The 23,938-nt window shown below is 33.9% G+C and overlaps 1 protein-coding gene and 1 pseudogene across 3 annotated transcripts; both read left to right on the top strand.

Moving 5' to 3' along the window:
* LOC141719215 (uncharacterized) overlaps positions 1-23,938 on the top strand; it is a 300,973-nt pseudogene that overhangs the window by 12,292 nt on the left and 264,743 nt on the right.
* LOC141720478 (fasciclin-like arabinogalactan protein 17) lies at positions 6,898-9,934 on the top strand. Of its 3 annotated transcripts, none has more exons than XM_074522912.1 (2): positions 6,898-8,328; positions 8,494-9,555. In XM_074522912.1, exons 1-2 carry the CDS (start codon positions 7,053-7,055, stop codon positions 8,514-8,516), a joined length of 1,299 nt encoding a protein of 432 aa, XP_074379013.1. In that variant the 5' UTR covers positions 6,898-7,052; the 3' UTR covers positions 8,517-9,555. The 3 variants fall into 3 exon arrangements, with proteins under 3 accessions (XP_074379013.1, XP_074379012.1, XP_074379011.1); XM_074522911.1 differs by having other exon boundaries at positions 8,508-9,554; XM_074522910.1 differs by lacking the exon at positions 8,494-9,555 and adding an exon at positions 9,611-9,934 and having other exon boundaries at positions 6,901-8,328.

The following is a 23,938-nucleotide window of genomic DNA, read 5'->3' as shown; positions in this document are numbered from 1 at the left end:
ACACACCTAACAGGCATACTTGAATTTCAATATTTTTTCACATGGCACCAAAGGATTTAATCATTGATGGAGCAAAGTTTGTTCCAAACAACTATGCTGCAATTCTTGATCATGCTGAAGCTCCATCTGAATTGCATTTTGTGCAAGATCTTCTTGCACATAGTGAGGTTGGGTACGCCTTAACTCAGCCTGAATTATTTTCAAGTCAACAAGTTCTGCGGTTCTGGAGGACTGGAGTTTATGATGATGGTGGTAAACGAGGAACTCCCAGTATTATCTTCCAAGTGGGTGACTCATCCTATGTAGTCACTCCTGGTACAGTACGAAGAGCATTACATCTTCCAGAAGATTGTACCTTCTCTATACCAGAGGAATCAGAACTTCGGGGGTTAATGACTGATTTGGGATATGAAAAGAGTCTGACGAAACTTGGACAGTTGAAACGGGCTAATATCAGAAGAGAATGGAGTTTCTTCTTCGATTGCATCACCAAGGCTTTTGGCAACAAGTGTTCAAATTTTGATGCCATCCCAATTCTGAGTCAGCACATCGGGTATGCTATTATCCATCAAACTCATTTTGATTTTGCAACTGGAATAATTGGTTTTATTGGGGATAGGATGACAGAGGATCGAGATGTTGTTTATTTTGCTAGATTCTGTCAACTTATTTATACGTATTGTACTGCTGAACCCCAGTTAGTCAGCACTCAAACCCCACCTTTTAAGGTTGCAAAAAGGTACTTTAACGACCTGATAAATGCTGACACAAAGAAATCAATGGTGAGACAATTACAGATTCCTCAGTCTGTGAAACAGATTCTGGTAAATGCTGATCCTGCTACTTACAAATCTGTTTACTCAAATGTTCAACCAACTCACCATAACCAAAATCCATCAACCTCAGTCCCTACCTCTCATTCTACTCAACCTACCCTCAGAACTTATCTCAAATCCTATCTCTCCACTTCACAGACTGCTCAACCTTCTTCTTCAGCACCTACTGTGAAGCCTACATCCTCTAAGCCAAAGAGAACAAAGACTGTTCCTCAAACATCTCAGAAGAAGAGGAGGATTACTTTGAGAGATGAATCAGATTCTGAGGATCAGATTCCCTCTTCAGAACCTATGATAGATGAAGCTGAGAAGGCAACTTCTCAGAAGGATTCTGCAATTGGGGGTTCTAGGCTTCTCAAGAGGCTTAGACGTATGACGGTTCCTGCAACTCCCAAGGAATCCAAATCAACAAGGAAGTACAAGAAACAGAGGGCACAGAGGCCAGTTTCAGATGATGAGGAGGAAGCAGCTAAGGAAGGGGATCAGGAATCTCTGATCTCACAAGACAAGGAATTTGCTCCAGTCACTTCTTCTCCATCAACTCCATCTCAGGAACCTGTATCTGACAAGGCTAATTCACCTTCTATATCTCTTGTTGATCCAGGCACAAGTGCTGAAATTGATATTCAGAACTTGGTTGTGCCTGAAATACTTTTCTTAGAAGCTCCAACAGCAAATAATCCTTCCACAACACCTGTTACTGATGCTGTTCAAACTCCTGAGTTATCACTAACACCTTCTCTGCATCAAGATGATGATCAGATTTTAGGTGAGCATCAGGATATGGCTGTTGATCAGAACTTAGTATCAGATCAGCAATTAGAGGATGTTGAAGCCTCCATTGCTACTCATACAGTTGTCTTATCAGAAGATACTGATTCTTTAAGTTCTGATGCTGCAAATGTTGGAGATACTGGTGAAGCTGCTACAACTGTAGATGCTGATGAAGCAGGTCCTTCAGGACATACTCCTCCACTGACTCTTCCTAAGTCTGAACTGCTAAAGGAGTTTGTTATCAGGGATGCACCAGTACCTTGGAGTGAAACTCCTGCAGGTCAGGAGTGGACTAAGGAATGGAACTCAGTTTCATGTGTTCCAAATGCTTTACATCTTGCTGAGCACTTGACTAAAGCTGATGACATGTTACATTCTGATGATTTTAAAACCCAGCTTAGAGTCACTGCATTGAGTACTAAACATCTACAAGGTCTTCATTTCAACACTCATGCAGAGCTACACAAGATTCAGGAGAACTTTATTAAACAGGAACAAGTTTGGAAACTTGATAAGAAAAAGTTCTTCCAACCTACCATTGACAGGGTTGCTTATATTGAGAAAACTCAAGAGAAGCAACAAGCTCAGATTGATCAAATTCTGACAAATCAAGCTTCTCAGCAATCGCAACTTACTGAAATCCAGACCTCAGTGGAACTACTTATCTCTCTTTTATTACCTGCTGATGCCAAAAAGGGGGAGAAGGTAATTAAGTCCAAATGCAAAACCAACAAGTCACTGCAAGGAAAGGATGATGGAAAAGATGACCAAGGAAACTCTGGAATGGGTAGTGGTCATAGTCAAGGTAGAAGGTTTACATCAAGACAAGCTAGTCACAGAACAAGTTCTGATACTGGGAAAAGAATAAGTTCTGCTGCTGGTAAAAGGATAAGTTCTGATGAACTTCTAGATCTTGATGAGGAAATGTCAAGACAGTTATTTCTTCAAGAAAATCCAGGGATGGACTTGGAAAGTTTAAAGGAAGAAGAAGCCAGACTTAAATCAGAGAAAGTCACATCTAAATCTGAAGCTTCTGGTAAAAAGTTACTTCCAAAACCTAAAGGCATTGTGATCAAAGAAAGGATACATACTGAAGAAACTTTGGCTAGATCACAACCACAGATAGATCCAAGATTCAAGGGTAAAGAAAAGGTTGGTGAACCTATCAAGCCTTATGTACCTCCTGATGAAGAAGAAATTACTGATGGAAAAGATAATCTTGCTCTGACTTCAAGGAAAGTTCTTAAAACAACCTCTGACATGGCTCAAGTTGTTCAGAGTCAAGAAATTGTAAGTTCTGATATTCAGAAGAAGCAAGTAACCTCTGACAGTGCTCAAGTTAACTTGATATCAGAAAATAAATCTAAAACACTCCTACCAGGATTCACTAAAGCAAAACAGACTCAATCTTTGAAGACTACTTCAAGTGGTTTTGAAGCAAGAGTAGTTACTGGAAAGGAAGCTAGAGATAAAACTGGATTGGGAAGTGCTGATGAAAGAAGAGTACACAACACTACCGATGATCCAACTTCCTTGAGTGAACCAGGTATTGGAGCAACTTCTGAGAGATTGAATCAACTAGAATCTGTATAGATGGTTTACCATACCTTCTTGAAAGAATACATCATGTTGTATTTCATGACAGATGGTAGGGTTTATCATATAAGACAAAATGCCATTCCATTGAAGTATTTTGAAGAATTGGAGCATGTATTATTCTTACTTCAAGTGGATGACAGAATAACAGAGACTGCTGCAAACTACTTAAAGGAACAGATTCAGAGACAGAAAAGACTTTATTCTGTTAAGTCTGACAGCAGATATGTTCCAAAGTACAGAAATCACAATGGTGATATTGTTGATATGAAGCCTAATACTGCACAGATCAGAACATATCTTGGTATTAAGGGGCTTGAATTCAATCTAGAGTCTAACAAAGCTTATGTCATAAGACTAGATCGGGAGTTGAGAAAAGCAAAGATTAATGATCTCAGAGCTGCAATATTTCAAACTGGTGAAGATACTGCAGAGCTTAAAGATGTCAAACGGAGAATGATTGATGAACTCAGATATGCTGAGAAATGTTTGTTGAAGAATTATCTCAGAACAACTCCTGACATCAGAGAGATCAGAAAATGATGAAGCCAAGTCGAAGATCTACAACTGCTTAAATTCTGATATTTATACAGATTGAAGTTGTTATCAGAAGTTAAATTGGTAAAAACTTTAAGGACTGTAAGTTGTAGTTATCTTGTCTATTTCTCATGCATTTGTACTTAATGTTTTTGACATCATCAAATATCTGTTAAACTTGTATATTTTGTTAATTTACAAGTTGGGGGAGATTGTTAGATATATTTGATAATGTCATGGCTAATATGTTTTATGTTTAGATTTCAGATCTTATTTGAACAGAACAAATCAGTACTTATACTGGAAGTCAGAACTTAAGGGATATCAGTACTTATGTTATCAGGAGATAGATATCAGAACTTAAGTGCTGAAGGACGATCAGATAAGGACAGTAGCTGATTAAAGTTAAGAAGATCAAGATAAACATAAGAAGAGATATGCATGAAGAAGGAATTCCGTGAAGAATGGAATACTTGGAATAGAAGATATCTGATTGATATATTTTAGGAAGCAGAATTATATTCCATATCAATTAGCGAATATCTTGTAACTGTGTAGTATATAAACACAGACATAGGGTTTACACTATAAGTGTTATCATTATCAAGAATATTATTTAATATAACCCTAGCAGCTCTCGTGATATTTTGTTCATCACTGAGAGATAACAGTTCCAGATTGTAACAGAGTTTATTGTTTAAATAAAGTTTGTTTTCTGTTACATAAGTTCTTGAAGTTTGATTTGATTGTAATAAACACTGTATTCACCCCCTCTACAGTGAAAGTGTGACCTAACAACTTGTGAGTTTATTTGCTATTAAAAGTACATGTTTATGCCATGATATTCGTATTTAGCCGATGAAATATGTTCCTTAGATCTTTAAAAAGTGATATTTTAAGTGCTAGTATAATTATTTCGTTAGTTTATTACATTAAAAATTTGATTCGTATTCTCTGTGGTTCGACCCGTACTTGCCTCCGTACTCACGTACGCCCGTGCACTTGCGGTTTTGTTAGTTTAGGATTTTTCTCCAACACAATACTTTGATGATAGTTGAAACATAATTAATTTTAATAAATTATAATCTTAATATATTTAATTTTAATAAATTCTAATCTTTTTTTCCAGAATACTAAATTGAAGTTTTAGGTTTTAAGAAATGTACGCTAAAATTAATCTGATGCAAAGCCAAGCGGACAAGCCGAGGACGAGAGGCTAGGGAGGTTAAATTAATCTGATTCGACGAATATCCAATCTGAATCGTGAAATTTTGGAAATACCAAACACGAAATTTTGGATTTGGATTTGTATTTCAACGATACTGAACCGAAAACCAATCCGAAATCCAATCCAAACCTGAAACCCGATTAAAACCCGACACGTAAATAATGTATTATATATAATATTCTAGATTTAAGACATATTATATTGTTTGAGTAGCATTAGATTAATATCAAGATTGTCAATATTTATACAGTGAATTTTAACTATTTAATATTTCAATATCAACTTTAATATTTAAGTTATACTTTAATATATTTATAAAATTTATTTATGATGGAATACTAAATTTAATGTTATCAACATATATAAGATTGTAATCAACTTGTCAAGCCATGTAGTATAACGTGTTTGACTACCTGTTAGGTATTATATAAATGTATTTAATGGTGTTTTCATGTATAAATAATATTTAATTTGACTAAATTATTCGTAAGTTTGGATATCCCAAAAAATCGATCCGATCCAAAATTTGACAAACTAATTTACTAAGCCGCGGTTCGCAGCGGCCTTCTAAAATAATGTTTCAATTTTTTTTCTTGTATTTCTTATATGATCTTTGTTACTATGAAATTAAGAATAATAAATAAATAATAAATCAAAAAATTTAAAAAATCATTCTCTTGTTAAATATGTTTACTCCAATAAGTCATTATCTCATTATTCATAAATATAATATCATAAAATTATTTTATTTATTAGTCAAATTAATGAAATATTTTTTTTCTATTTTATTATATAAAAATTTGAGAAAACTAAAAAAATATATGAGAGGCGCCACCTGCACCGCACTCGTATTCTCATTTTTTGTACTATAACATATATAATATGTAATAAAATTATATAACAAATGAGAAAATATATTTATAAATATTTCTCTTTGTAATATTTCATAGGCTAAAAATTAAAAGAAAATTTCATGAAAATATAATATAGTAAGTTGAATTTAAGAAAAAGAGGAGAAATGATATTAAAAAAGAAATTTAGAAAAATATGAAGATGGTAAGTTGATTTAAAAAGAAAGTAGAAATTTTAGGAGAATATTACGATGACAACGTTGATTTTAAAAATCTTAATGGAAAATGTTGGATAAATTTAGGAGAATATTATGAATGACGATAAATATTTATAGATATCTGTCTTTAAAATATTTGATAGACTAAAAAAATAGAGTATAGTAAGTTGATTTTCGGAGAAAGAGGAGAAATCGTAGTAAAAACGAAAATTTTGATAATATCAAGATGATAAGTTGATTTAAATAGAATGTAGAAGTTTTAGGAGAATATAACGATAAGTTGATTTCAAAAATCTTAGTGGAAGATTTTATAGAAATTTTAGAAAAATATTACGAACAATAATAAAATATTTAGGAGTATATAAGGTAATTGTAGTTTTTGATATTTATTAACCCAAAAAATTGAGAAAAATAAAAAAATAGAATGAAACGAGAGGTGCCACCTAAACGCTCACGTCTTCTTGTTTATATAAATATATTAATTTAAATTTAAATAATCCAAAAATATTAAAATTCGAAATTGAATTTTATAATACCGATATAAACCCTACCCTTACCATATCTGCAACAGGCCAGGGTGTTGGCAGCTGAAACATGCTGGCTGTCCCAAACCAAACCTTAATCTTCCCAACAAACAACACCTTAACAATCTCTCTTTTACTTTCGTATTACAAGTAGTACATACAATCTATACATTTTACTATTAAATAAACAAAACTGTGATTTTCTGTGAAAAAGAAAAACAAAAAACAAAAAAAAACTGTGATTTGGAAATCAGAAAAATAGATATAAAGTGAAAACAGGTGATTCAGAAGCACTGTGCAGTTTGTTGGACTCTATTTATTATTTCTCATTTTATTCACATGTAGTGAGAGAAAATTCACAAACTCAAGTCACACAAAACCAAATCATTGGATACAAAAAAATAACACAGCAGTTGCACTACTTATCAAGGTATCAAACAAGTAGTTCCTCTCCTCATCTGCAAGTCTCTCCTTCTAACTTTTGCGCCATGGATTCTCATATCTATGGCGCCACACGCTATCTCTCTCTACTTTTACTCTCTCTTCTCTTCATCTCCACCTCTGCATTGTCCACAGCTTCCACTCAGATCAACTCCAATTCTGTCCTGGTTGCGCTTCTAGACTCTCGCTTCACCGAGCTTTCCGAACTTATCGAAAAGGCTCTGCTTCTACAAACTCTGGAACGGGCTGTTACGATTCATAATATTACTATTTTTGCACCGCAAAATGAAGCTCTGCAACAAAATATTGATCCGGAGTTTAAGAGGTTTCTGTTAGAGCCTAGAAATCTCAAATCTCTGCAGGAGCTTTTGTTATTTCATATTATTCCCAAGCGAATACACTCTTCTCATTGGCCGCATGCAAAGCATGCAACTCTCTCCGCTACTCATTTGAACCTTAAATATTTCAGCTCGAAAAATGAACATTTTGTCGGCGAGGCCAAAGTGACCCGACCGGATGATATAACCCGACCCGACGGGATCATACATGGAATTGAGCGCTTACTGATTCCTAAATCTGTAGAAGAAAATTTTAATGCTCGGAGAAGTTTAAGATCCATATCTGCGGTTTTACCTGAGGGAGCCCCCGAAGTTGACCCAAGAACAAACAGGTTAAAAAAACCTGCACCGGTTCCTGTTGGAGCTCCCCCTGTTTTACCAATTTATGATGCTTTGGCACCGGGACCTTCTATAGCCCCGGCGCCAGCGCCAGGGCCTGGTGGCGCTAAGCATCATTTTGACGGTGAGAGTCAAGTAAAGGATTTTATTCAAACACTGTTGCATTACGGAGGGTACAATGAAATGGCAGATATTCTCGTAAATTTAACATCATTAGCCTCGGAAATGGGAAGATTGGTTTCGGAAGGTTATGTGTTGACAGTTTTAGCACCGAATGACGAGGCGATGGCGAAATTGACTACTGATCAGTTAAGTGAGCCTGGTGCACCCGAACAAATAATGTATTATCATTTGATACCAGAGTATCAAACAGAGGAAAGTATGTACAATTCTGTGAGGAGATTCGGGAAAGTGAATTACGATACTTTGAGATTGCCTCATAAGGTTGTTGCTGAGGAGGCTGATGGTTCAGTTAAATTCGGACAAGGTGAGGGTTCGGCTTATTTGTTTGATCCGGATATTTATATCGACGGTAGAATATCGGTTCAGGGGATTGACGGTGTATTGTTTCCGGTAGAAGAGGAGACAAAGCCGGCTAAGAAAGTTGTGCCTGCTGTGAGTAAAGTTGCTGCTAAGCCAAGAAGAGGTTTGTAAATTCTTTTGTGTTTTTACATAATTACTGATGAATTGTACAGAAAATAGAATTCAAATAGTTAGCAATTTGGATGTGATTATTACTGGATTTTATAAAATAAGTTAAATTTTTCTGTTAGTACCCTATCAATGCATTAATCTCTTCTATCACCTTAAGATTTTATAAAGCAGGTGGACTAGAACTTGTCACGGATGTTCTGTGCAATTGACCTTAATTCAGGGTGAGGAAATTGGCATACTTAGAAGAATCTTTCGAGCGAAATTTTGTGTAGAAAAATGTGTCGGTGATCCTAATTAAGAGTCATAGCTGGGGTGCAGCAGATATGATGTTGATTGATATTGGTGATAGGTCAAGTGGGACTTATAATAAGTTGTGCACAGTGCATTCAATTCCTACCACTTGGTCTTAGTATTAGTTTGTATATAATCACTAGTTCTGCCTGGTTGTACATGTTTAATTTGTACGTAGCTTATTTTGTTAAGAGCAAAGCCAATCATGTTGTGTAAAACTATGGTTGTGTGCGTTCAATTGATTTTTTTGTATGTTTGACTTTTTTGGTTTTGTATCCAATGGATTTTGGCTGGACCAGTTCTATGCATGCTAATTCATTTGTTGGGTTGATAAATTTATTTTGATTAGGTGCACTTGACAGTGACTATATAGTCGGAGACTGCTCTTTAAGTTATACTAATCTACGTACATCTTACACTCACCACACTGTCTAGATATAACGAGTATGTTTAGTTAGTTTAAGTAAGTCACCTTTAAGGATCTCGCTGACACTACAACAGTTGTTTGGAATTTTGCCATTCAGGAGTTGATTGTATATGCCTTTTCGTTATAGTTTGAGTGGGATGGAGTATGGGCCGTATGGCTAATCCAGATTTCTTCAGCGCCTTTGCTTGGTTTTGGTTGCTTAAATTAATTTGTTTTCAGTTTTTCCTCGAGATTTAAAAATGGAAAGCAAGTAGAAAACTTGTTGAACCTGGTCAGCTCAGCTGTCATTCGTTAACGTCACTTCTACTTCTCGCAATTGTTTATATTCCATGGTGATTCTTGATTTACTTTTCATTCCTGGATATAATTACATACAGTACAGAGTCTTTGTTTGTGCTTAATTTAAAGTTCTCAAAAGAATAAATCAATTTGGCAGTTTCCATTAGTAAAATGATAATTGCTTTTGTGTTATACAGAATGCTGATTGTTGTGACTAATAATTTATACATAGCTGACCGACTAATAGCAACATATTTGTTGTATGCGCTTACAACAGGCAAGTTGATGGAAGTCACATGTAGTATGCTGGGGGCATTACGACAGGATTCTCATTTCGCTAGCTGCCACTGAAAATTCAGAGTCAAGTAAACCCACAAACCAAACAATAATCAAGCACAACAATGCATCAAGGTAAACCCATACGCATCAATATTCCCGATATCGAACGTCGTACACTGCCTATGTTTCTCAGGCTCGGTGTTCTTGTGCTGGAATGTTACTGCAGTTGTAGGATCATCCTGGTTGAGTAATAATAAAGGCCTTGGATTTGCTTTGCATTAAAGTGAACCTTAGAAGAAATACGAGTTTCCTTGTTTCTGTATACTGTAATTAGTTGTCAATTTTTTTTTTTATGTCTTTAAGTTTGTTTTTACTCTCTTTTTTGCCTATTCTTCTCTGTATGCACAAATATAAAATCCTTAAGAACATGTTTTGGTACTCTAAATCAAGAGTTGCGTGTTCTTCCCCTTTTTTTGATATATAATTATTTGTGCATTGTGATTTGTGAGTCATTTGCACACATCACCTCTTAAAAATTTTGGGGGTGTTTTGTAAATTTACAATGTATGGAGAAATGGGAATGGCCTGCTTTATATATATATTTTTTATTTATATCGGATGAATACATGTATGTAATAGTAATAGTACTGTCGGTGGTCACTAGGTTTGTGGTAATTAAATTAGGTGAGGTCCATGGGGAGATGGCATGACCTTTATTGTGCCTTTAATTTAAAGGAAAGAAGATTATTTTTATGTCAAAGACTCAAAGGTGATAAATCACTTTCACAATAATATTTACTCCTTTGTCTCATCCATTTCTTTACAGTTACTATTTTGGGCTGTCTCATCCATTTCTTTACATTCCAAAAATAATAAACTTTTAATAATATAAAACACTATTACACCCACTAACTTCCTCCAGTCTCTCAAATCTATTATTAAATATTAATAGGTCCCACTACTTTAACCACTTTTCATCACTTTTCATTACTTTACCTACTTATATATATATATATATATATATATATATATTGGTCTCCGTGCCCACCAGAAATGTAAACATCCTGATGGGACGGAGGGAGTAACTACTTAATAAAGAGTAAAGGGAATGTAAATTAGCTTGGAAGAAAAAGATGAGTCTTGGTAAAGCCCTCCCACGAGGCCTAAATAATTATATTTAAATAATATTTTTCCTATAATAATAATAAATATAATCAATTATCAATATCAATAACAAATATTAAATTAAATAAATGTGGATGGGATGACTTGAACCCAAGTTCCTCCCTGAATCGAGCTCTGATATTATATTAAGTAATTAGTCGTACTAAAACCTTAGAATGGTAGAGGAAGGTCTCAACGGGAATCTTATACTGTTCAACAATATTATCTAAAATTTTAAATTTTTAAAATTATTAAATTAAGGTTCACACTTTAATCGGGTTTTAGGCTCTAGGGTTTAGGGCGCCCTAAACTCTAAATAAATTTTACTTTTATTATTATTTTTATAAATATTTCTAAACCCCGGATAGAGAATTATTAAAATATAAAATATAAAAAATTATAAAATATGGTAGATGTTTAAATAATAAAATTAAATAAATTTTTTTATTTTTCAAAAAAATACATAAAACTTCATTGACGATGGACCCTAATACTCCTCTACTCCGCTCGTTCATGTCGTCACCCCAATTATAAGAATTACGATTGACAGAGGAGTTACTTCAGTGACAGAGGAGTATGGCGTTGTACTCTAGTGGAGTACCGGGTGCCTATTTAGAGCACCTTATTTCTTTATGGCTATTTTGAATAAAAGGATCCTAAAATAGGTATTTTGATCATTTTTCTAGCGAAAATAGCAAATTAAGAGAATTCTGCAATACAATTTATTGTTTCGTCAATAATTGAAACTCGATAAATTTTCAATTATTGTATTAAACTCTGTTGAAATAATTAAACAGAATTCAATTCATTTAGTTGTCCTAAATTTATGAAAATAATTATATATATTTTATTATTATTATGATCAATTGGAACGAACATATAATAACTTGATTTAGTGATCGACTCAAAAAAATATATTAACGGATATTGCATATCTTTTAAACTCGTATTGCACACAATAATTATTTTCTCATCAAACTAGAAATTTAACCAAAGAAAATCTATAATAGTAGTTAGCTTTTTGATAGCGGTTTGTCCCAAAATGCTAATTTTAAAAAGTTACTTGAAGAAACTTTTTCAACTAATGTATACAAAATTCTAATAGTAATATCAATTTTACTAAATAATTTTGTTCGAAACAATCGAATTCAATCCTCTAATCAAAACACTTTATTTATATCAATATACCCAATTTTCGGGGTTAAATTATCCGAAATAGCTTGTCCAAAATTTCCACGGAATATATTCAGTTTTTTAAAAATTAACATGGAACACTTTAACAGCCCGCACTTTTCGGACTACTAAATCTAAATACCAAAATTTAAATAAAATATATTCTTATTCGATAATTCAAATATATCACGAAGGTCTAAACGCGGTCAAACTCAATAATCAAAAACATAAAAACGAAGAAGCAGCTCCACAAATTCGATAATAATTGTTTAAACAGATAATCAAATTTATTCTCCAAAAATAAATTATTTATTCAAACTCAAATACTACGAAACTAAGCAGCACATATCTCCACATATTCTCATTCTCTATTCTTAATATGTTCCAAAATTCCAAACCTGAAATTTTAATAAACCACAAAACTCAGCAAGTACAAATCGACTAACTCTTTAACAGAAAACAATGAGTGTTTTTAATAAAACGATTTTTCTCAAAATAATAATAATTTTTTAAAATATTTTCTAAAATAAATCTAACCCAAAGTTTTATATTTCAAAATTCAGGATTTAAAACAAAACAGAACAAATTTTATAACATAACATAGTAAAACAGAACGAAACGATAATTCTTATAAGTACCAAAATCTTGATCTACGGTCACAATTTGCCAGTAGCCGACATCTAATTCTTATTCTTATTTTTATTCTTATTTACCACACTTTACTAATGATCGGTATCTAAATTTCAATAATTACACATCCTTAATAGATATCTAAATTTGCACACTTGTGCGCCTACCAAGGGTATCTAAGTTTAGTTACGGAACTATAATGTAAATTATGAACGAGTTCGAAAACGCAGAGACTAGAAACTGAGTTCTAAAATTCACAAAAACTTATATATTATAATTTTGAAATCAAAATTCTTATATCTTATACGAAATTAAAAACAGAATTGAAATATATTTTCCGAAAATTAAAAATAAGTCAAAAATACTTATCTCGAAATTGACACTTAAAATATTGAAATATTTGCTCGAACAATTCCTAAAATTTTAATAATCAGAACACAATTAAATATTTTAATCTTCAAACAAATTGTATCATGTACCACATCGGTCAGCAAACTTCGCATTTCATATTTAGCTGGAACAGACTTCGAAATCAAAATACAAGCGGCAAAGACTTGAAAACTTAAAGCATGTTAATTGTATTTTAACTAAAATAGTCGGACCAAGAATTTGTAAACAAATAAACCGAATGGGCCTGAAAGCCCATAACGAAAATGGTCTGAATAATTGATGAAAATCTTTCTGTTCATTTACAAACTTTAGCATTCAACTTTAAACAATTAAATATTATAAATATACATCCTGCATGCATGGTTATTTGGACCAAATAATCTAAAACACAATTACACATTCAAAATAATTCTAACCCCTAATTTGACATTTAATTGATGGCAAAATTTATACTATCGACAAAACCATATTCTATATATCTAGATTATTCAAGTATTTAAAAAATTCGTATAATCTAAACTAGAATATCTTTTCGCAAATACTTTTTAAACAAATCTCGTCTATATATAATAAGAGAATATGGTAATAATATTGATGAGAGTAAAAAATCTCATTAAAATGACTAATTTAGCCCTATATTTTAAATTTATATAAAAGAGGTTGTAGTGAGGAATTAAACCTGAATCTTTACATTCAGAAGCACATCACCTTAACACTACACAACACTATAACTTAATTTTTTTATCATACACATAATATGTGAGTGTCGTAAATAATGCCAATTTATTTAACTTTGAACATGATTACTAATATATTTGTAGAGTTAGTTTTGAATAATTGAATTTGAGATATAAAGTTAAGTATAGTATATAAACGGATCATTCCCTTATTTATTAAATAATTTTTAATTTGAAAAGTATGTCTCATACATTTTTAATATATATGTTTTAATAAAAAATAAATTATACATATAATTAAATTTTTTATATGTTGAAAAGAGACACACTTATATAAATAATATATATGTGTACTACATTTTTAAATAAGTTATAATTAACGTATTTCGATTTATTTCGAATTCAAAATTAGAACTTGACTCATTTTTCAAAAAATACTCGAAATTTGACTAAATGACCTTCCCGTAAATACCACGTCACTATCTAGGTTTAATTTGAATTACGAGTTTGATTAGAAAATCTTACCAACAAAGAACAGTTTTGTGATATCTTATGTTCATAAAAATTAATATCTTTGAGGTCTTCATAGAATAAAGTCAATTAATATTATGTACTCCCTCCGTGCCTTTCAATTGTTTACATTTTTTAGAGAGTGTCCTACACGCATTTTAAGGTGCATATAAAGTATAATTCTGTAATTTTTTTTACAATTTTGTTTTTCTGAATAAAAATTAAAACATTCAACTTTTATTCAGGAAAAGAAAATTGTAAAAATAAGTTACATAACTATACTTTTTATGCACCTTAAAATGCGTGTCGGACACTTCATCACAAATGTAAACAATTGGAAGGGACTTGAGGGAGTATCAAAATTACTAGCTTCAAAATCAAAATTTTACCCATTTTAAAAAAATACTCGAAATTTGACTACATGACCCAACCGAAAGTACATCATCACTATCTAGGTTTAATAAATTTAAATTACGAGCTCGACGATAATACCTTAACAATAAAGATAAATTTTATAATATCTTATATTAATAAAAATTAATTTTTTTGAGGTCTTTATACAATCAAGTCAATTTATATTATGTATCAAAATTACTAACTGACTGGTTTTACATTATTACATATGGAACTTGACCCAATATTTAAATATATTCAAAATTTGACATGAGATATCACAAGCTCCGTTAAAACTACGAAGATATACCAAATCGATTTATTTATTAATGTTTTAAAAAAAATTAGGTTTAAAATATTAGTCAATGATGGTGAATTTATAAGAGGTGCTCCTAGAGTCCTATTTTATTCATTTCCTTTAGAAAAAATTAAACTACAAATATAAAGTAAAATTAATAATTTCCATTAACATGTTATTTAAAAAATGGTAAGACATTTGATGCTTTTTTCATAAAAAAAAGTTTTTTATTGCATTATTTAATTAAAGATATATTTATATTCAAATATTTGTAAGACAAATCCTAAATTTTATATTATTCAATTTGACATGGTTATTATAACTAATCATATATATATAAAGACCCTATTTTTTTTGGAGTTCTAGAGTCCAAAATCCTAAATTTATATTACAATCCAATATAATGGTTCAAGTTTTTTTTTTTAATAATTTAAAAACTAAAACAATAAACTACATGATATAAACGTGTGTTATAGTGTTATATCATTAATGTTCAACATATTGAATATTTACGTGTTCTATATCGTGAATATGTATGTTCTTCAAACTAATCTTGTTCTATAAAAACATATTTTCTGCAATGTTCAACTTGTCAAATGTATGAGATTTGCAAGATATTTATTAAAATAGTGATATTTAGTGTTGGAAAATATTGTACATCTATTTTAAATTATTTGAAAAAAGATTAAAACTTTAATATATTGTATTATTTTATTTAATCCATGTTATGCTATCTAAATAAAAAAATTAATATAAGTCGATATTTTGAAAGGATTAACAAGTTCAACTAATATTTAAAAAAATTCATCAAATTGAAAATTAATTTTAGAAGTTACTATAAAAAGAAATATTAGAATCATAAATGAAAGAAACTTTAAAATATTTGAATGATGATATTAGTACAAATTTATCTTCAGATTCTTAAAAAAAAACTTCTGAATATCAGTGGTTAGTCTTGAAGATATATGAATTATTTTTATGTCAGATCCATGAATGATGCTCTGTTGAGTAAAAATAAATAATGTTTGATTGTCAGTGCTACTACGACTACGATATATAAATAATTGTAATTTAATTATTAGATAAATTATAATTTTTGAATAATCATAAATACATTTTATTTGAGTAATTTACCGAATAACAATTAGATATATACATGACCAATATATCTAGCATATAAATAAACGAGACCAACATAATTTACTCAAAAATATAAAAAATAATAATTTACACACATAAACACACATGTGACTTTTTTTTTTGGGTAAATTAGGTCAAATCCTCGTAAATTAAACTAAAAGAGAGAAGAATCAAGAGTTGATACTTCTCAAATTTTCTAAGAAAAAAATCTCCAAAAGAAAAATTAAAGAAGCATCGAAAATAAAGAAAAATACAAGAGAAGCCAAAAGGGCTAGGCGCAAAAGCCAAACTAGCAAGCCCATAAAAGGGGACCTAGAAAAACCACTTAAGACCAAAAAAGCCCAACCCATAAAGCTAAACATCCAAGGAAGAAAACCCAAGAAAACCAGCCCACAAAGAAAGCAACAGACCCAATCCAAAGCAACAACTTCAAAACAACAGCTTGCAAAAATAACAAACTGCAACAAAGCAATCCAAAAAACCAAACTCAGCCTCAAATCTTCTTGAATAAAGCACTCGAACACCAACAAAAGAAAGATCCCGAACAGAGCTTCCAATCTCTTACAACAAAAATTACCGCCACCATACTCGATCAAATAAACCAGCTTCCAGCTCCCTTTAAACACCTCTTCAAGCAAAGCACCACATAGAGCAGAGACACCAAAACGGAGACAATACACAGCCCCGCTCAAAACTGTCTTACTGCTACCAACAACCACCCCAAAAAAATAATGAACCCAACACAACTCTGGATCTTTGATCGAACAACACTGAAAAATCCAGCAGCAAAACACCCCAGAACCGAGCCAAACCACATGAGAAGATTTTTTTTGTTAGAAAATTAGGATTTTAGAGCTTAATTTAATTATGTTCTTGATGTTAATCCTAAAATCTAATGATTGAAAAATTGTTCAATGATATTTGAACTTAAATTTTCATGTATGGTTTTAAGAATTTTCTTAATGAAATCCATAAGAAATGAGAGTTGAAAGTAACTTAAAAAATTTTTGAGAATGTTTGTCCCACATTGAAATAAATAAAGGAGGTTGTGTGCTTTATATGGTATTACCCACATAAGTAGTATACAACTACTAAGGTGTGTGATGGTCCATTGTGTTGTTGTGTGCTTCACGCGCGCACACGCGCGCGCGCCCCGCCCCGCCCCGTCACGCACCGGTCCCGGGCCGGGTCGAATGGCGATTTGGGCGAATGTCTCGGCGTCTCGCGTAAGCGAGGCGACCTGGGCGAGGATTTTATTTATTTGAGAATTAATTTTAATTCAAATTTATTTATCAGTGATTGGATTATTATAAATTGTTGGGCTTAGTCTAAATACCTTGAACCTGGACAAATAATATAATCTGATCTGTAACTGATGAATAAAATCAGAACTTAAGTTCTGATATGATATCTCAGAACTTAACTTAAGTTCTGATATCAGATCAGAAATTAACTTAAGTTCTGATAATAATGTGGGTGTTAATGTGAAAAGCTGTTACAAGTAATTTAAATTCAAAATCTGATCAGTTTTGATTTTTTTATTAATGAAGCAGTTTAATTCATACATTAAGTACACACTACATTCTCTTCTCTTCTCTTCAACCTCTCTGCATTTCTCTCCCAAAAGTCCTGAAGTGCTGATATTTTCCGGCGACTGAGGTGCTGGTCGAAGTGGAGCTTTTGTTGCTGCTGTTAACATAAACTCCGAGCTGTTTTATCCTGGTGGAGATATTGTGCGCATCCTAAACGCAGCAGGTAGGGGCAATATTCTCTTCAAGAGCAGCCAGGACTTCGAGCAAGGCCTGGTGACTCAGCTGTGATCATTTTTCTTGGCATTTTGTATCTGTGAACCTTTATTTCAGTCACTGTTAAAAGTTATGGTTTTGGGTACATCTTTCTTTCTCTCTTCATTATTTCAGTTACTGATTTTGTTTACCTACATGTTTTGTTTTGTTAACTGTGGTCTTGGCCTAAACTTGCTAAATTCTTTATACACTTGCTTCTATGTTGCTATATTTGTTGGTGAGTTTTACAACATTCTTGAAGAGAATATTAGTTATATAGAATTTAGCATAATGGTTAACGAAATTGAGGTTATCGTTGGTGGTGGTAGCAGTTCGGGTGCAACTGCTGGGGCCATTGATTGGACCACCTATAGTTTCCCACAGGCTGTTGAACTAACCGGTTTACCGGAGAAATTCAACGGTGGCATTGGATTTTCTCGCTGGCAGAAAAGGATGAAGTTGTAGTTGACTATAAAGGGTCTGTGGCCGGTTGTGGAATATGATAAACCAGAAGTGGATCAAGAGAAGGCTGACACAGTTAAGGCTTTTGCGAAGTGGGCTGAGAAGGATGGAGTGGTTAGGGTGGCCATTCTGGCGGCACTAACAAACACTTTGTTTGATGTCTATTCTTCTGATGCCTACTCTGCAAAACTCTTATGGGAGAAGCTGGACCAGACACATAATACCGACTCACAAGGTCTAGAAAAGTATTCAGTGGCAAGGTTCCTCGAGTTCAAGCTGGTGGACAATAAGTCTATGACTGAGCAGGTGCATGAATTCGAGATGATAGTGCATGCTTTGAAGGAGTCTGGAATGAATCTCCCGGAGAAGTTTAAGGTGATGAGTGTGATTGAAAAACTCCCGAAGTCTTGGGAAGAGTTCTCCCTCTCCCTGAAAAGACAGAAAAGAGAGATCACCTGGACCAACCTTATGCTGGACATCTCGGTGCAAGAACAACACAAGTCCAAACAGGGACATGTGATGCCAACTGAACACGGTACCTCAAAGGTAAACATAGCAACTGTAGGACAAAAGAGGAAGGCTTTTGCTAAGAAAGCTAATAGTAATAAACCTAAGAGTGACAAGGACAAGGCCAAGAAACCCAAGGCAAACAAACCATGCTGGTCTTGTGGGCAGGTTGGGCACTGGAGTAAGGACTGCCCTACGAAGAAAGCGAAGAAAACCGAGGTAGCGCAAGCGAATGTTGTGCTTGGAACCGCAAGTGGGCCTGTAGTGAACATGGTTGTTGGTGAGGCTACGGCTTCTGAAACCGACGTTGACCGGTATGTATCCTACAACCCTGTAATTTTTTTTACCTATCTGTCAAATAAATGGTTGATAGATACTGGAGCTAATGTACATATTTGTGCTGATATTAGTTTATTTGTATCTTATCAACAGAGTCATAGCCTGACTGTGAAGATGGGGAATGCTAGTGTTGCTCAAGTACATGGAGTTAGAAACGTGGATCTGAAGTTCCCTTCAGGACGTATTCTATCTCTGACGAGAGTGCATCATGTTCCCAACATGCGTAGAAATATAATAAGTGGAAGCTGTTTAGTTTCTAGTGGTTTTGAAATTTCTTTCAAGTGTAATAAAGTAGTTCTTATTCACACTGGTACATTCTTTGGCAAGGGTTACTTGTCAAATGGTTTATTTGTTATTAATGGGGATCCCGTTTTGGGAAATTTGAATAATAATGTTATTCCTACTGTTAACTGTATTGAATCCTCAAATATATGGCATGCTAGACTAGGTCATTTAAACTTTGGTGCTCTTAAGAACATGATGAACTTAGAGTTGATTCCAAAATATACCATAGAAAAGAATTCTAAATGTCAAGTATGTGTGTCTGCTAAACAGATAAGGAAACCTTTTCATAACGTTGTTAGGGATTCAGACTTGTTAGATTTAGTACACACTGATATTTGTGAATTTGGTGGTGTGTTGACCAAGGACCAGTTTAGATACTTCATTACTTTTATAGATGATAGTAGTAGATACTGTTATGTTTATTTACTTAGACATAAGGATGAAACACTTAGTAAATTCATTATATATAAAACTGAAGTAGAAAAACAAACTAGTAAGCTACTTAAAAGATTGAGATCTGATAGAGGTGGTGAGTATACGAGTAATGCTTTTAATGAATTTTGTGCAAACAATGGTATAGTTCATGAAGTTACTCCACCATACACACCTGAGTCTAATGGGGTTGCTGAGCGAAAGAACAGAATATTTAAAGATATGATTAATAGTATGCTTATTAACTCTGGGTTGCCTAAATACATGTGGGGAGAGGCTCTAAATACGGCTTGCCATATTTTGAATAGAGTCCCTCTGAAACACATGGATAAAACACCCTTGGAGTTATGGAAAGGCAGGATGACTAGTCTTAAGTATCTTCGTGTGTGGGGGTGCCTTGCTAAGTTGCTTGTTCCTGAACACAAGAGAAAGAAACTAGGTCCAAAGACTGTTGACTGTATCTTTCTGGGCTATCTTGAAACCACTACAGCTATGAGATTTTTAGTGTTAAAATCTGACATAGATGGTATAGTGGCAAACACGATAGTTGAATTTCGAGATGCGACATTCTTTGAGGATGTCTACCCTATGAAGACTGGAATACCTGAAACGACTTCTGAGGAAGATCCTACTCACACATCAAGTTCTATTCCTGATCATGTGGAAAAGATGACAAATGTGGGGGCGGAACCTAGTAGTAGCTCTAGTCCTAAGGAACTAGAGGAACCAAGGAGAAGTAAGCGTGCAAAGGTAGTCAAGGATTTTGGAGGTGATTTCATCACTTACAATATCGAGGACGAACCTTTAACTTTCCGGCAAGCTATGGATTCTTCTGAGTCAAGGCACTGGAAGGGTGCTGTCAAGAGTGAAATTGACTCTATTGTTTCTAATGGAACATGGGAGTTGGTTGATCTCCCTCCTGGGTGTTCTACTATTGGGTGCAAATGGGTCTTTAAAAGGAAGTTGAACCCTGACGGCTCAATAGATAAGTACAAAGCTAGATTGGTGGCTAAGGGTTTTAAGCAAAAGGAAGGAATTGATTATTTTGATACATACTCTCCGGTCGCAAGAATGGTAACAATCCGAATGCTTATAGCATTGGCTTCAGTCCATGGTCTTATCATCCATCAGATGGATGTAAAGACGGCTTTTCTTCATGGTGAACTTGAAGAAGAGATTTATATGGATCAACCTGATGGATTTGTTGCATCAGGCAATGAAAGGAAAGTATGTAAGTTGATCAAGTCCATCTATGGCTTGAAACAAGCTCCCAGAGATTGGCATAAAAAGTTTGATGAAACTATGTTCCCTTTCAGTTATAAGATTAATGAAAGTGATAAGTGTGTCTACACTAAAGTTAAAGGTAATGAGTGTGTTATTTTGTGCCTATATGTGGATGACATTTTACTGTTTGGAACCAATATTGAGATTATTAACGAGACTAGAGAATTCTTGAAAAGGCATTTTGAAATGAAGGATATGGGTGAGGCAAGTGTGATTCTTGGAATCAAACTGATTCAGTCCACTGAAGGAATAACCTTGACTCGATCTAATTATATAGAGAAATCTATACTTGAGAAATATGGTTATTCACAGTGTAGAATCGCTAGTACACCTTATGATTCGAAAGTTGCCCTTGTCAAGAATACTTCAGGAGTGCCTGTATCTCAGTTAAGGTATTCTCAGATTATTGGGAGCTTGCAGTATCTTGCTAACTGTACTAGACCAGATATTTCATATTCTGTGTCTAAATTGGCTAGATATACAAGCTGTCCAAATAGAACTCATTGGGATGCTCTTGATAGAGTACTTAGATATCTAAAAGGCACAATGTACCTTAGTTTACACTACAGGAGATTTCCTGGTGTGCTTGAAGGGTACAGTGATGCAAGTTGGATAGCTAAGAAGTCTGGTTCCAATGGAGTGACTGGATACGTGTTCACCTTGGCTGGTGGAGCAATATCCTGGAAGTCAAGCAGACAGACTATTGTTACTCGGTCTACTTTTGAGGCTGAGTTTTATGCACTTGACGCCACAGGGACGGAGGCTGAATGGTTACACGGACTTATGTCTGCAATACCTGTAGTAAGCAGACCGCTTCCTGCTATTGCTATTCACTGTGATAGTCGAACAACTATCGACAAGATTAGCAGTAAAAAGCATAATGCTAAAACTAAGAGACACATCCAAGTTAGACTCAAGTCTATAAGGGGTTTAGTGACTGATAGGATCATAGCTATAGAGTTCATAGGAACTCAGAATAATATAGCTGATCCTCTTACTAAAGGACTGGAACCTGCAGTGGTCCTTAAGTCAAGGTTGGGGATGGGACTGTCAACCCATCATAATTCATCAACAGTGGGAACCCAATACACATGAGAGGAGATCCCTCGAAGTGTATTCAATGGGTAATAACAAGCTGTAAGGATGAGTTGGTAGTACCTTTGCTACATAGATGATACTATAGTATCTAAGTCTATCCCCTGTAAACCTAGAAGGTACTGACACTGCCAGAAAAGCAAGAGTGTTAAAACTCTGAATGGGATCAAGTCATTTGACGAGATAGAGGCAGTATATCTCTGGAGATGCCCAGCTAAGCGAATGTAATTGTGTGGTCGCAATTAGAGGATAGGGTTAATCCTTGAAGCATTCGACGAACAGGATCGAGACATGACCATTAATGTCTCAAAGCCGTAGATTGGCACCATAACCTTTGACTTGTCGTCGTCTATGGAATATGGTTATACTAAACGGATTAAGATTCAAGGTGAAACATTCCATCTGAGTCCGATAGCCATTGAAGTAGAGGAATTAGGAGGGTTCAAACCCGGAAGGGTACCGACTCTGAAAAACAAGTCATGATGGGAAATTGATCGCATTTCTGTATGGATTTGTGGGGGATTGTTAGAAAATTAGGATTTTAGAGCTTAATTTAATTATGTTCTTGATGTTAATCCTAAAATCTAATGATTGGAAATTGTTCAATGATATCTGAACTTAAATTTTCATGTATGGTTTTAAGAATTTTCTTAATGAAATCCATAAGAAATGAGAGTTAAAAGTAGCTTGGAAAAGCTTGAAAATTTTTTTGAGAATGTTTGTCCCACATTGAAATAAATAAAGGAGGTTGTGTGCTTTATATGGTATTACCCACATGAGTAGTATACAACTACTAAGGTGTGTGATGGTCCATTGTGTTGTTGTGTGCTTCACGCGCACACACACACACACACGCGCCCCGCCCCGCCCCGTCACGCCACGCACCGGACCGGACCGGGTCGGGTCGAAGGGCGATTTGGGCGAATGTCTCGGCATCTCGCGTACGCGAGGCGACCTGGGCGAGGATTTTATTTATTTGAGAATTAATTTTAATTCAAATTTATTTATCAGTGATTGGATTATTATAAATTGTTGGGCTTAGTCTAAATACCTTGAACCTGGACAAATAATATAATCTGATCTGTAACTGATGAATAAAATCAGAACTTAAGTTCTGATATGATATCTCAGAACTTAACTTAAGTTCTGATATCAGAACTTAACTTAAGTTCTGATAATAATGTGGGTGTTAATGTGAAAAGCTGTTACAAGTAATTTAAATTCAAAATCTGATCAGTTTTGATTTTTTTATTAATGAAGCAGTTTAATTCAGACATTAAGTGTGTGGACAGTTTCATTTTCTCCTCTCCTATAAATAGAGGTTAAAGTGAATGTATTATACACACTACATTCTCTTCTCTTCTCTTCAACCTCTCTGCATTTCTCTCCCAAAAGTCCTGAAGTGCTGATATTTTCCGGCGACTGAGGTACTGGTCGAAGTGGAGCTTTTGTTGCTGCTGTTAACATAAACTCCGAGCTATTTTATCCTGGTGGAGATATTGTGCGCATCCTAAACGCAGCAGGTAGGGGCAATATTCTCTTCAAGAGCAGCCAGGACTTCGAGCAAGGCCTGGTGACTCAGCTGTGATCATTTTTCTTGGCATTTTGTATCTGTGAACCTTTATTTCAGTCACTGTTAAAAGCTATGGTTTTGGGTACATCTTTCTTCCTCTCTTCATTATTTCAGTTACTGATTTTGTTTACCTGCATGTTTTGTTTTGTTAACTGTGGTCTTGGCCTAAACTTGCTAAATTCTTTATACA

The sequence above is a fragment of the Apium graveolens genome, chromosome 4 (assembly GCF_009905375.1).
Source record: "Apium graveolens cultivar Ventura chromosome 4, ASM990537v1, whole genome shotgun sequence".
Taxonomy (NCBI): Eukaryota; Viridiplantae; Streptophyta; class Magnoliopsida; order Apiales; family Apiaceae; genus Apium; species Apium graveolens.
Note: the sequence above shows the minus strand (reverse complement) of the source record. Positions and strands in the feature narration are given on the sequence as shown.